General features: G+C 51.4%; 1 protein-coding gene across 1 annotated transcript; it reads right to left on the bottom strand.

Annotated features, from left to right (window-relative positions):
• Positions 1–58: 58 nt before the first annotated feature.
• On the bottom strand, positions 59–14136 carry Plxna3 (plexin A3). Its single transcript, XM_028784618.1, has 32 exons — positions 13519–14136; positions 12593–13132; positions 11954–12136; positions 11426–11554; positions 11255–11355; positions 10751–10874; positions 10511–10667; positions 10328–10427; positions 9940–10054; positions 9598–9798; positions 9232–9328; positions 8907–9097; positions 8676–8821; positions 8486–8606; positions 8243–8379; positions 7960–8130; positions 7608–7701; positions 7287–7526; positions 7053–7196; positions 6739–6973; positions 6506–6648; positions 6160–6416; positions 5959–6025; positions 5707–5853; positions 5467–5626; positions 5213–5316; positions 4926–5022; positions 4457–4647; positions 4027–4196; positions 3302–3514; positions 2973–3123; positions 59–1305 (listed from the first exon to the last, which is right to left on the bottom strand). The coding sequence occupies exons 1-32, from the start codon at positions 14113–14115 to the stop codon at positions 1210–1212; spliced, it is 5619 nt and encodes a 1872-aa protein (XP_028640451.1). The 5' UTR covers positions 14116–14136; the 3' UTR covers positions 59–1209.
• Between the last annotated feature and the right edge of the window lie 285 nt (positions 14137–14421).

Genomic DNA, 14421 nt, shown 5'->3' with positions numbered 1-14421 from the left:
GGGATAAAGGGGCAGGGCAGAAGCAGGGAGATGGGCATATCTGAGTGGAAACAGTAGATGCAAGGAAAGAGAAGCAGATTTATTCAGTCTTGAAGCTACAGCCACAAGGATTGCCTAATGGATTGTACATGGCCATGGCCTTCCTCAAATCATCAGAAGTCCTATCAAGTTACATTTTTCCCCACAGTGGGAATCTAGTTCATCCATAGCCCAACAGGTCCACCCACTTTCTCCAAAGACAAAGACATGCACTGACCCCATTTCCCAACATTTAATTAGGAAAAAATTACAACAATGAAGAAAAACTCATGCAACAAAAGAAGAGTGTACTAGGGGTCTGGGACCATCAGACAGGGCAAAATTCCTCAGAGGAAGCAGGAAACACAAAACAGTAAGGCACTGCCACCTTGGCCCTTAGGGATGGGCATGTGATGGGGCAGCTGAGGATGAGAGGGTTCAGGGCAAGAGCCTACAACACTGAAGAAATTTGGCAGTAGAGACACAAGGAATGTCCCAGAGGCCCAAGCCCACATGAGGCCCAATCACAGCCTCGTTATAGTTCTCTCAGAGACAACAGGCCCCATGAAAATGTAGTCTGACTCCTGAGATATCTGAAGAGGGACATTGGCCTGGCCTGGCCAATCTGAGGGCAGCTTCAGATGCATCATCCAACCCTAAATGCTGCTGGTACTGAGGATCTCTTCTGAGGACAAGTGGGGCATGACACAGCAAAGGTGAGATGCCAGAGGTTGAGCCAAGGCTCGTAATGTCACAAAGGAATCAGAACAGGAAACAGGAAACAGGTCCCAGATCAACTAAAGAGGTCTGTGAGGCTAGTAACATCCCTTGGGGCATATATATTTACATATGGAAATTAAGGTGGAATTACATTAATAAATAGGTGGGTAGGATGTCAGAGCAAAGAGGGCAAGAGCTCTCCTGATATGGGAACACCAGGGCAAGAGGGTGGGAATATTGCTGCTGCTGGTGGGGGGAGCTTGGTCCTGTCATCCCCTCCCCCTACAGGGCCCAAAGCAAGGCACTAATGAAGGGGGCCCAGGTGTGATGAGGTATCTTGGCTTGGTAACCTCCCCAACAACACCAACCAGATCTGGGTCTCAGTCCTGGAGACCCAGGCCAGAGCCAGATACTCCCCTGACTGGGAGGATGGCTCGGAAGTGAGAAGCCCCCTCCTCACCATCTCCCCACTCAGCTGCTGCTGGACACCAGGGTGATGATCTGCTCCAGCTTCTGTCGAAGCTTGTGCTTCCGACAAGAGGCATCTCGGTCCAGTGAGGTGAGGATCTAGAGGATGATGATCCATTGGAGCAAGACTCCAAGGCAGGGCCCCACTTCCCAGAAGTGCTCTTTCCTCTCACTGGCTTCCGTCCCTGTGCCAGCCTCACATTCCAAACCTCTAACCTCTCAGCAAAATCACATGCTTCCCCTTGACTGCAAATACCATCACCAACTTCTATCATGGTTCATGTGTAGCCTCTTTGAAGAGTGGGCAATACTTGCTGTTATCAATTCTGTTCCACCCTAACCCAAACTCCAACATCTCTTTGGCAAATTTGGCCATACATCCTTCTTGATCCAGGATATGGGGCTGGCTCCACTAGGTACTTCTTGGGTTCCCTCCCCATTCCCTGCCAGTTCTCTCTTTCCTCTTTGACCTGTGAGTTGCCCAGAATGATGTGTTTGGCCAGATCTCCTCTACAGCCTCTTGATTGCTCTTGGTGAGCTCCTTTTTTAAATATAGTATCTCATTATGTATCTCTGGCTGTCCTAGAATTTGTTTTGTAGACCAAGCTAGCCTTGAATCACAGAGATCTGCCTGCCTTTGCTTCCTGAGTGCTACAACAATAGGTGTGTACCATCATGCTTGTCTAGGGCCTTATCTTTAGTGTACCTGATCTTCCATGCACATCTGTATTTATCTGTGTACAGGTGTACATATGGATACATAAGCATATGTGTGGAGGCTAGAGGTTCAACACCTGGTATCTTTATCATTCTCCACCTTTTAAAAATGTATATAGGTGTTCTACCTGCATGTATGTGTGTGTATGTATATGTATATATATACCACCTATATATTATATATGTATTATTATATATTATAATAATACATATTATAATATATAATGTGATATATGATATATATATATAATGTGTTTCTGATGTTTACAAAAGCCATAGGAGACCAGATTCCCTGGAACTGGAGCTAGAGGGCTATGAGCTGCCATGTGGGTGCTGGGAATCAAACTCAGGTCCTCTGGAAGAACAACAAGTGCTCTTAACTGCTAAGCCATCTCTCCACCCCCTCTACCTTATTATTTGATATCTCTCATTGAACATCGAATTTAGCAGGGCAGTGGTGGCACACGCCTCTAATCCCAGCACTTGGGAGGCAGAGGCAGGCGGATTTCTGAGTTCAAGGCCAGCCTGGACTACAGAGTGAGTTCCAGGACAGCCAGAGCTACACAGAGAAACCCTGACACGAAAGAAAAAAAAAAGAAAAGAAAAAGAACATAGAACTTAGTGATTAGCTAGATTGGTTGGCTAATGAGCTATGGGAATCTGCCTATCTCATCACTCCCCAGCACCCATGCTGAGATTATAGATACATGCCACTACATCCAATATTTTTACATGAGTGCTTGGAATACATCCATTGTAATTTTCCAGTCTTGTAACTTTTCCAGTCTTGTAACTTTTTTTGTAACTTTTCCAGTGGGAGCTCTATACTCCAGCTAGTGGTTTCTCTCCTGTATTCCTTAAATCCCAGCATCTAAGGAAATTATTGCCCATGCAGGCCCTAGGGAAGGGTTAGACTGTAAACAAGTTATAAGATGCCCATCTTGCTCAAATGCTTGTGTTTCTCAATGCATCAATCTCCCTACCTTTGCCCCTAAATGCATCATCATCAGAGCCACGTAACTGGGGGTCCATGAGGTACATCAACATACCTCCTGACGGTACTTGGTGACATAGAAGTAGAGCTCGCTGAGTGCACTTAGGACATTGAAGTCATTGGCATGGAGGCGGGACTGTTCCACTAAGTAGGCATCCATGTCCTGGTCACTGATGGATGTCATCTTTGCAATATCTCGGTAGTACCTATAGAGACCCTAGGTAAGTCACAAAAGCCAAAACTCATGTCACAAAAGCCAAAACTCATGCTATCAGTGTTTGGCCAGCCTCTGGGGATTTTTCTTGTATCTGGCCAGCCTCAGACAGGCTGTTTAGGCAGTTCCTGCCTGCCACCAGGCACACACAGCAATATCCCAGGGCCCACCTCTCCACCCAGCTCTTGTAATTGGGAATATCCTTTGCATAGAGCAGCTTGTTGGAAGGTGAGTCCTTGCCCAGCCGGTGCTCTGATGTGGAACAGGAGTCCATGAAGGTCTGCGCCACCACTGACAAACAGGCATCTGTGATGCTATTCTTGTGGATGTCGAACACAAATTGCGGGTTCTTGATCACATTCACCCAGAAACGCAGAGGCAAACTGAACAGAGAAACATACACTTGAGACTCCCTAATGGCCCCATGTGCCCCCTTCCTGCCTTCCTTCATACCTTATTCCTGTCTGGCTAGCTCATGTCTTGTCCTGAAGTAATAGGAGAGGCACATTTAGGGTAAATGGCTTTTTCTTTAACCTTCTGTTGGACTTAGGCAATGAGAAGAATAGATGGCTTTCTGTCCTCAACCTCCACCCCTGAAACTTCTGTCTCCACCTGTGCCAAGCCATCAGTGTCTCTACCTTGCATAGGACCCTACAGAAAAATGGCCAATCCAGTGCTAAGCTAGCACGTCCCATCTGCATAACCCAGCAGCACCCACCTTCTATATACTCATATTCAGTTCCAGGCCACACCACTGGTCCATCCCTCCTGCATGGAAGGCTATTCAGCTGCCAGTCAACCTGTCTACATTGGCCTGGGGGCTTGGCTAAGTAACTAGCCTCTTCCTCCCACCCACCCTCAGAAGAGCCAGCAACAGCTAGGAACCAAAAAGTACCAGTTGCTTTTCCAGGTGTGGCGCACATCAGGGTCACTAATCTGGCGCTGGTCAGCCTGTTCATCCAGGAAGTCAAACATGTACTTGATGGCTAAGGGTAAGGCTGAGCCCCGGTGGGCTGTACTGAACACAGTTTCAAACAAGTCATCCACAAACTTCTGCAATGTGCCCTATGAGTGACAGTGAAGAAACCATGTCAGGAAGTTCCCCAAATCTCAAAGACAGACAGGGGCAGAATAGCTCAGTAAAGAACTTCCCTGAAGGGCCAACATTCCTAAAATAGACCTATGCTTAACCTCAGGCCTAGAGGTCCTACTGCAAAAGCTCTGAGTAAGTGGCCCCTGCCTCATAAGACCAGCTCATCTCATGGCTAAGACTGGGCTAGAAGGTGTCTATGCAGATACCAAGGGAGCCTGGGGCAGGCCCACACCTTGGTGGCCAGCAGCCTTGTCAGATATATTTCTGAGACCATCTTGCTGCCACGGTCTCCCTCTCGGTGATCAGCATGGTCGTGGTTCTTCACCAGATGCCACAGCTTGGTGCCCGCCTCCTGGTCAGGTGTGAGCATAGGTGCTCTGGAACGAAGGCTATCTGGGCTGCTGGCAGCACGGAGCAAGCTCTCTAGGGCAGAGGATAGATGTGACCCTTAATCCCTACAGGTTCTGGCCATTACCCACCCTCTTGCTCCATTCTCTTCCAGAAGCCCAGGAGCCTTTGTGGGACCCATCTATCCTTGCCACCCCTCCCTATTAGGTTCTATAGAACTGAAGATCACTCAGGGGCCCAAAATAATGAAGGTCTTTCCAAATGGATCAAGACAGCTACTTGGGGATTCCTAAGATATAGCCTTGATTAAAGGGCACAGGATCAGAAAAGGCCACCACAATGTAGATACCTACCATAGCGACTAAGTGAACGGGTGAAGGTGAATGAGTTGGCCATGTTATAGGCAGACACTTGTTTGGGCACCAGTGCTACTAAGGAACCATCAGTCACCTGGAGGTCCAAAGATACAGAAGGAGCCAAGGGATCACCATTCATTCAGACTCTTCAGTATATACATGTACAGTGGCAACCAAGGCCCTATGAGAAGCACTCATGAGTACAGGGATAAGGGATGGGAGGGAGGAGACCTGGCCACTGCTCCTAGGTGTCCCTGGGGCTGAACAGGCTCTAAGTTCCTCACCTGGTAGTGGGCTAGTGAGTTGACCCTCTTCCAGTCACACTCGATCTTTGTAGTTATGTCCTCATCTTGGAGGATGATTCGGGCCATGCGGCCCTGGCGCCATTCTGCAGGACATAGTCAGCTCTTTAGGGACATTTACCCCCACAAGGACTTAGACATACTCCTTTTAAGGAACAGAGCTCAGATACAGAATATGAGAGCTCCCCGGGAGGGGTTGGATAGGTGGGAGCTAGGAGAAAAGGGAAGGACCTTACCCAAGTCCATGTCCTCAGCTTTGGGGCGCTGAGAGTATGGGATACCCTTGTACACAGTATCCAACAGCTTGTCTTTGGCCTGGGTGATGCTATCACAGTTAAGAACCTTCACAGGGACCTGGGCACTGCCCTCGCTCTCCGGGCACACACAATGCAGAGTCTAAGAGTGAAGGAACCTCAGCATGATTTCTAAGCAAGGTTCCTCCACCTCATTTCCTGCTCACATGGCCCCATGCTCACCAGGGTCTTATAGTCGATCTGCTGCCGGATGAGCTTGTCCTCACTTAAGGAGTAGCGGGCCTCGCCTGTTATGGCATCAATGGGACCTTTCTCCATCTGCTGCTTGATGGCGCAGTACAGCAGGAAGAGTGGCTCCCCGGCGCACTCCTACACTCAGGGTTAGGGGCATAGCTGTCTGTCTGTCTGGCCTATCAATCAATTGCTCCCACCCCTGGACATTCCTCCCCTACAGGCCAGCCCACCCAAGCACACCTTCAGGAACTTATGCAGCAGGAATGTGAACCAGTTGGTGAGCATCTTCTCAGCCACTGACTCTGTCCTATGGTAAGAGATAGGTCCTAAGGCTCTGGCCTGATAAGGGTGAGACTTCAATGGAGGTAGGGGCCCAAGCAGGAAACTGAAGAGCGAGCTTCGGGGTAGAGGTGGGGGCAGCCAAGCAAGACACTTACATACCTGCGCAATAGCAGCTTTGGGTGGTTCTTGCTCTCAAGGTTTTTCTCTATGAGGTCAGCCAGCAGTTGCTTGAGCAGTCCAGTGGCATAGTCAAGCCGGCTCTGCAGGGCCACCATGGTGAGTGAGGCCACAGTACCACGGTCACGCATGGAGAAACTGCTCTGGGCCTCCAAAGTGTGGATGAAGGTGAGCAGGAAGGCACGGCTGTGCAGCAACTGTCCAAATAGCCGCAGGGCCTTCTCCATATTGGGGGGAGTCTGTGGGGACCAGGGAGTCTCAGAGAGTAGGTAGTGGTGGCTCTAGGGGAAACAAAACATGGACAAGCTTTGAGGGGGAGGGGGCTCACATCCAGCTCCTTGAGCACTGGATGAGCCTCGATGCCAGGGAAAAGCACGCGCACAGCGTAGGTCCGGTAGTCCAAGAAGGGGATCTGCACGCCATCCATGTGGTTTGTCAGTTCATTGATATCTGTCTGCAGCTCAGCAAAAGCTGGGGAAGAAAAGGGTAGAGTGAATTAAGCAAAAGGCAGGGAAGTCCCTCAGCTCTCACACAATGTGGTACACCCCCTGCTTTAGGTACCTTCCTTGCACTCCAAGGCCACACGAGACTCCAGGTTGTCCATCTGTAGCTGAAGCCGCTTAAGTGTGCGGTCTGCATCCTGAGTCTTTCGCTTGTAGGCGACCAGCACAATAGTGATGGCCAGCAGCAAGAGCCCGCCCCCTGCTGCTAGCCCCACCATAGCTGGTAAGGTCAGTGCCCGATCAGCAGTGATGTGCAGGGTGCCCAACCAGAACTCCAGGCCACCCACCAGCACCTGTAAGGGCAAGCTCGAGGTGAACCAACTCACATGCACAGCCAAGGCTGCCCTGGTGGCCTCCTGAGCCCATACCCACCATAACAGGCTGCCGGCCTGTCTGGCTGGGGGAATCACACAGAAGTTGAGTATCTGAGACAGTTAGTGCACATGGCTGTCCTCCAATCAACACTGTGTAGTTGAGGCGGGAGCTGCCAGCTGCAGCAGGAATCAGGTTCTTGCCCTAGCAGTGGATAACCCACATATAAACAGTCAAGCACTCCAGCTCTCTGCTCTTCCCCTCCTTAATACTCCCTATCCTTATCCCGAGCACCTTCAATACAACATGTGAACCAGGTTTGACATCTAGCACACCAGAGGGCCCAAGTGGTTCAAAGCTGGGATCAGGGTAGTAGGTGAAGGAAGAACGGTTGAGGGAGCGGGCTGCCTGCACATGGTCCAGTAAGAAGCCAAACTCGTCAGGGTGCTCTCCTTGGGCCTGAGGCTGAGGATGCCCAAGGAAGATACCAGGGGCCTTACATAGCATTGCAGTGTCGTTGATCACCTGGCATGTCTGTGAAGACAACAGTAATCACCCCAGTGCATGAAGCCAGGAGAAGCAAGAGTAGGACAGGGGTAGAAACCCGCCACTCACATTAGTGGTCTCAATACCACGGTATTTGGCTCTTACACGGGGTTCTTGAACCGTCAGCAGATGGGTTCCACTCACAGTGATGGAGGTGCTTCCACTGCAGAGATGGGTAAAGGTCTAAGGATCCCTTTTCCCACCAGGCCCGAAGTTACCAAGGTTTTTATGAGAGCTCAGAGCCTTGGTTCATTCAGCAGGTGCCAGGCTCTATATGGGCAGGACAACTCTGTAGCCCCTACTGATGAGGGTTCAGGAAGGAGGAACCACTTGATGCCCCAAGGTCCCAGTAACAAGTAAGACCCCCAAGACTCTCAGAGCCCCAACTCAGTCCTCAACCCCATTCTCCTCAGGGTCTCACTTGATGATGCTCCAGGTGGGCTCAAGGTGTGTGACAGTAGGGTCCTGGGTGTAGGTATAGATGACTCCAGTGCTGGAGATGTTGGCATGGTCGATGGCAAGGGTGATAGGGGCCTGACTGGGGCCCATGGTGGAGACAGGTGAGATACACACGATTGCCTCGGCATCTCTCCTACACAGGTAAGCAGGTAGGCTTGAAGCAGATGGCCTGGCACCTTCAGCTACCCTGCCCCCATAGCCCTCCATACAATGCTCAACTCCAGATGGCTTGTGCTCAGGCCCACCTCACAAACTGGCACTCGTCATCTCTTATAATCACTGTGACCCTGCTGCCAGCATCCAGAGAAGTTCCAGAGATGGTGAGCCGAGTGCCCCCAGAAGCTGGGCCCCGAGTAGGACTCACACGGTCAAATGTTGGGGTCTGAAGAAGAAGCAGCCCTTGAGAGGAAGTAGAAGCCAGCCTGATCCAAGAGCTACTCCACATTTCCCCACATAGGGAAGGGGAAGGGGCTAGTTAGACCACGCACCACAAAGCTGTAGAGTTGCTGGGACTGTGTGCGGAAGTCAGCAGAACAATCACCTACACATAGCTCAGCAGGCCCAGGTGGTGGGCTGGGCACCAGCGATTCCTCCATCTCACATACGATCCTAAGAGTCACAGAAGGTCAGGACCAGCTGTGGTAAACAAGGACAGGGTGCTCACATAGCCACACTCACCTTTCAGCACTGACATATTCGGTGGGAATGGAGTTGCAACGTACACCAGCTACTCGAAGGCCAACCTCACGGGAAGTGAGGCCCAGGTTCTCACCCACAATGGTGACCCGGGTGCCACCCTCCTTGGGTCCTGTGAGTGGATGAATCTGCAAAGCAGGATATGAGGCAAAAAGATCAGGCCAGACTCAAACATATCCTATAAGCAAGGTAGGATTTGTAGGTGAAGCTAACCTGGGTGATTCGGGGATGGCTGCATCGGGCACCCTTCTGGCTTGGGTGCATCCAGTTACTTTTGGGAGCTGGGCAGTGAGCCCGCAGCTGACACCTGTGCTCCGAGATGCACCAGCCACAGTTGAATCGGGGATCAGCCTTGAGGCAGAGGCCACAGCTAGGCCGCTGAGCCCAGCACTTGTAAAGAAGGGCTGCAGGCACAGGAGACTACTGATGGAGCAGGCAATGGCAGAAAAGCAGGGGGCTCTAGGACCTCCAGACTTGCCCCCAGTAGTGCCAATCCTGCCCTAGGAGCCATGCTCCTTGGTCCCATGTCACCCCTCACCTCGGAAGCTAGGAGGCTTATCAATGGGAAAATCTCCATCCCAGACCACAGAGAAGTCTAGTTCGGTGTCACCAAACTCATCACCTTCATAGAAGTACTAAGAAAAATGGAACCACATGAGCACAAATAAGATGAGCAAAATCCTTGCCCACTTTAGGAATCCCTTGTAAAAAGACTAAGAAGGGCTTGTCAGGGCCAACTAGAGGCTTCCAGATAAGTAAGGTAGGCATAGACCAAAACCAAATACAAAAAAATACAGTAAAATAGTACACACACACACACACACACACACACACACACACACCACAAAAACAAAACACAAAACCAATTATTCCTGGTTGGCCCATCCTGCACTCTGGGTCTCACCGAGGCATTCTGGCACTGCACACTGCTGCTGTTAAAGCGAACTGCAGGTACTCGATGCTGCCGCCCCTGTACACGGACCACACATTCATAATTCTTCTGTCCTGACTGAGGCTGTGGCAGGTTCTTAGCCTGCAGAGTTAGAGGCTGCATGACACCCACAGGAATCAAGAGGTCCCCTCGAGGCAGGATCTCTGGGCAGCCCTGGGAGGAAAATACCTGTTAAAGGCATACTGGTTTACCCACCTTTCTCCAGGCCCAAGGAAATGGGAGATCAAACAAAAAATGTGAGACGCCAGTCCCCAAGGAACCCAGACTCTTGCACAGTGCACTGCACCACCTCACCTCAGGGCTGTGGACCCTGCCCTCCTGGAAGGAGCACTCGTGTGGATGGCTGGTACACACATGACGGTACTTACACCAGTGGCAAGGGTAAGGACTGCCAACACAGGACATACACCTGGAGGGGGAAGTGCCTTCAGAAATAACAGAGGTCATACCGACCTGTATCACCCACCCAAAATACACACTGGGGAACAAATGAAGAAGGCAGGAAGAACCTCCCCAAGCCACATAGTGTACATCAGGACTGGACAGAAGTGGTAACAGCAGGAAGACCCAACAATTCACCCCTGAAGCCCTAGAGAAAGTTACAGTGCAAGTTTTATATATATTTCAGAACACCTATCTACTATCCCCAGGGCTAAGGACAGATTCTGGACCAGATACTTACGACTGGAGGGCACTGCAGTTGTAGAAGACAAAGTCAACCCCAGCAAACCTCACACCAGTCTCCATGGAGAGCAACTGAAGCCGCACAGTATGAGTGGCCCCTGCAGCAAGCCAGATGGTTATCACCAACTAGTCTGGAATCCTGCCCTCCCCACAACATCCCAGATTGCCCCATCCCACTGACCATGCCCTCTGGTAAGTGTCTGGAGCTCCTGAAGGGATGGTGAAGGGCATCGTAGCTCTCCAGAGGGCAGAAGAATAGCCTCATTTTCAGTCACCTCCTCAAAGGAACAACTCACACCCACACTGAGGTCTGGCACATTGTGTATGGTTACGGTCAGCTGGGGGAGGCAGAGGGTTCAGAGCAGGGTGTACCCTCCTTTGTAAAGCATATACAGGGCCAGGTATCCTCTATGTCACTTACCTGCACCTCAGAGGATGTAACCGACACATTATTGGGTCGGACCCACACCTGTATACATTTGCTCAGCTCTTCTGTAAAGCCATGTGGGGCAGAGGCACCTGGACAGGCCCCTTCACGGCAGCACCTGTATGGGAACAGGCCAGAGCAGTCCGAGCACTGTCCCAGGAGGGCCCAGATGGGGGTGCAGTAAGAGGCTGAGGTGGGACAGAGGACAGCATACCCAGCTCATACTGCCAGGCAACAGTGTACCTTGGCCTCATCCCCTGAGATCCAAGGGACGTCACTCAGGGTAGAAGTTCCGCTCATTAGCTGGAGAAAGTGGAGGAGAAGGGAGGGCGGGGAAGGTACGAGGCAGGGGAAAAATGGGCAGGTGGGTGAAGGAAAGTATACCAAGTGTGGCTGGCTCCTGTCCAGCTGGCAAGGTCCTCCTAAATCCTCTGTCTCCCAAGATAATGACCCCAGGGAGCCCACTGCTGCCCCATATCCCACACCCTCTTCCCTCACCTGTGCTGTAGCACACACCAACCACAGTGTGGGTCCCCTGAGCCCAGGCATGCAGCACAGCTCAGATACTGCTCACAGGTCTCCACCGGGAGTTGGCTCACCTGGGGACAGCCACATCAGCACACAGCCCACCCTTGCCCCACCACCCACCACCACCCACCACGGGCCCACCTGCTTCTCACTCAGGAGGTAGATGTGTCGGTGGTCAGGGCTGAAGAGCAGATCTCGGAGTATGGGGCTGCCCTGTACCACAGAGACTGTTTCATATAGTTGGGCATCCTGAGAGCCATCGACCCGCACCTGAGCCACAAGACCAGGACAGAGAAAATGACAAGCCAGCTTCATGCTACCATAGCTCACTGAACCCAGAGCATGCTCTTCAGCCAGGGACTTTCTAGATTACAGTTGAGCTGGTCAGACATGGCCTCCTTGAGCCTTTACTCAGTTTGTAGGCTCCAATAACCATAGCCTTAGATTAAGACAAATGCTACCTTTGATTCAGCCAAAATAATGGTGGTGAAGGTAGATGGCAGAAGAGCCACCAAAATAACAGGATTCAGTTCTTGGAGCCTAACTTGGGAAGTTATCATACCCTATTCAGGGTTATCCAGGCTCATGTGCACATTCTGTCCCTCAGCCCTTCTTCCCACAGTGTGAAAAACATCCCCAATCCCATAAAACAAGGGTTCTAGGACAAACCTTCTTCAAATTACCGCTGCGTGTACCGATGAAAACCACAGAGTGCTGGTGGTACGTGTAGGCAGCCACACTGACCATGCCATCAGTGCTGTCAGCCAGCAAGGGTAGCCCCTCAATCACGTGTAGGCCACCCAATGGTTGATTCAACACTAACCCACAGAAGTTTCCATTGATCTGCATGGGCTGGTGACATAGGAGGGGTGAGTGAGAGTTCAAGCTAGACAGATGCTATCAGACTTCACATTCTGTAAAGGAGAAGAACCTGGAAGCCACTGCCCTCCAGACATGCTTGACTGTTTCCCCTAGGACCCCATGGGAAAATGGGACTGGGGATGGAAAGCAGGGGGAAGGAGGGAGAAGCCTGGCCCTGTAAGACTTGAGATAGAGCAAGGAGAAAGGTGGGAATGAATATAGAGGCAGGAAAAGGAAGATGGCAGTATCCAAAGAGGACACTGACCAAGATATATGAAGAGAAAAGAGAGTAAGGCTTGGAAAAGTAGAGCAGGTGCCAAAACTAAGCTGCCACTCCCATGACCATGCCAAGCCTAGGACTGGACAGATAGCTGCTCAGCAGAAGGGCAGAAAGTCATAGAGCTGTCATATCCTACACAGGGACAGCAGGGCAAGCAAAGGGCTCACGGTGTTAATGCAGGGCAGCTCCTTATTCAGCAGCCAGGGTAGGGCCAGCGTGCCCTCCCCACGGTAGCATGATTGGATTCGGCGCCGGATGTGGGCATTAATGCTGCTGAGGGTGAAAAGGCAAAGGATAGTTTGCCGAGGTGGGTTGGCTCGGTTCTTCTGGCCCTGAGAGAAGATGGTGAAGAGGACATCCTCGTCGGCTGGCACACCCAGAGCCTGGGCCAATAGCAGGCCTGGCTTGGCCAGATGGGCACTCTGCACCAAGCGGTACTCCACACCACGCCAGGAGCAGCCAATAGGGAACTCTACATAAGAGTAGAACTCTGAGTCCCCTGCACACATGCGCACGATCTTGGATGTGAAGAATTTCTCGCCTGCTGTATCCAGCAGCGTCTGCTGGGTGTCCAGCTGCAATGTTAAGAAGTACACGAAGGAGGCACTGACAAAGCCATATATGTAGTAGATGTCAAAGGCAGGGTACAAAGACAGTGTGTCTGAAGGGATCTTGATCTGAGAAGAGACAAACTCATCCTGGTACACCTGGAGATTAGAGCAAAGTATGAGAGTGGGATGAAGGCCTGCTCCCCACCCCACCTTGACTTCCCAACCCTGTTCCAACAACGTGGTTTTCCAAAGGCTTTCCCTTTGATCTCCCATCTGCCCCGCCTAGACAATTACTGGAATCCATGCTACGGAATGTAAAGTGACCTTAGCCTCTCTATAGACAGACTTTCCACAGGTAAACTCTGCCCATCTTCCTGTCCTCAACAGCTGGTCTACATCTATGTGACAGTGAAGGGTCATAAATTTCTCTCTTGAACCAAAGTTTTCCTAAGAAGCAGGGCCAGGACTGAGAGAAAGGAGTGAATAAGACCTGGGCTCATAAGAAGCAGGGCAAAGAGGACAAAATCAACAGGCTCACCCACCAGACTGAACATATCTCCACTGTCCTCATCGTCGATGAGCTTACGGGAACTCAAGGTGGGAAAGTACTCAGACTTGCCATCAACAGCAGTGCCCACAAACAGCTTGCTAGGCCCCTGGCCCTGTTCAACAATGACGCCAGCCATGGAATCAGGCTCCTGGGCCCCTGACAGATAGTGCTCCTTGCGATGGTGGGGCTCACCCAACTTGAAGAGGTCATCCAGACGCAGGAACTGGCAGATGCCCTGCCAGATGCTGCCACAAGCTACCAAACGACGAGCTGCATAGTCTATGAGGAGCAGCTTGTTCACATTGTCCACAGGCACCAGGCGATGGGAGCACACACGCATGCTAGGGGGTGGGTAGCAGCGAGCATTGTCCTCAATGGGGCCTGTGACATGGGCCCGTAGCTCAGTTAGGTTTGGAGCCAGCTTGAAAACTCGGTTTACGGCACCTACAAACACCTCCCCAGTCACTCGGTGCACAGCCAGGTGAGTCAGTGTGGTATCTGTCACCACAAAGGTTCGAAAAGGCCTGCTGCTACCCAGGCACTCTCCTATGGTGAAGAATAGCAATTGGAGAAGGCAGACAGTGGGCATGACCAGCAACTGTAACGAGGGACAGGCCTGAGGAGAGACAGCAAGTGAGAGTCAGATGCCCCAGGCCCAAGCTACTCTCCCTCCTTCTGCCCAATCTGGCCCAGTAACCCTGGCAGGCCAGGTTCAGTGCTATAGAGGGGCACGGCAACTCATCCAACATGATAGAGCCCCAGATGGTGACTGAGGCTGAAAGAGGGGAGGGGCCTCTAATAGGGCAAATGAATGAGTGACAGGTACAGGCAAGCTTGCTGGCCATCAATCATCCCCCACTCCTGTACTGGAAAGAAGCCAAGAGGCCTTGTCTCA

The sequence above is a fragment of the Grammomys surdaster genome, unplaced genomic scaffold (genome assembly GCF_004785775.1).
Source record: "Grammomys surdaster isolate TR1022 unplaced genomic scaffold, NIH_TR_1.0 124511, whole genome shotgun sequence".
NCBI lineage: Eukaryota > Metazoa > Chordata > Mammalia > Rodentia > Muridae > Grammomys > Grammomys surdaster.
Note: the sequence above shows the minus strand (reverse complement) of the source record. Positions and strands in the feature narration are given on the sequence as shown.

What these genes read in the sequence shown, in the direction of transcription:
- Plxna3 (XM_028784618.1), bottom strand. Translation starts at nt 14,115, where the DNA reads ATGCCCACTGTCTGCCTTCTCCAATTGCTATTCTTCACCATAGGAGAG. An exon ending in GCAGGGTCCACAGCCCTGAG is followed by an intron (nt 9,799 to 9,939) that starts GTGAGGTGGTGC and finishes TTTTCCTCCCAG; the next exon opens with GGCTGCCCAGAGATCCTGCC. An exon ending in ACTCACTAGCCCACTACCAG is followed by an intron (nt 5,023 to 5,212) that starts GTGAGGAACTTA and finishes TTGGACCTCCAG; the next exon opens with GTGACTGATGGTTCCTTAGT.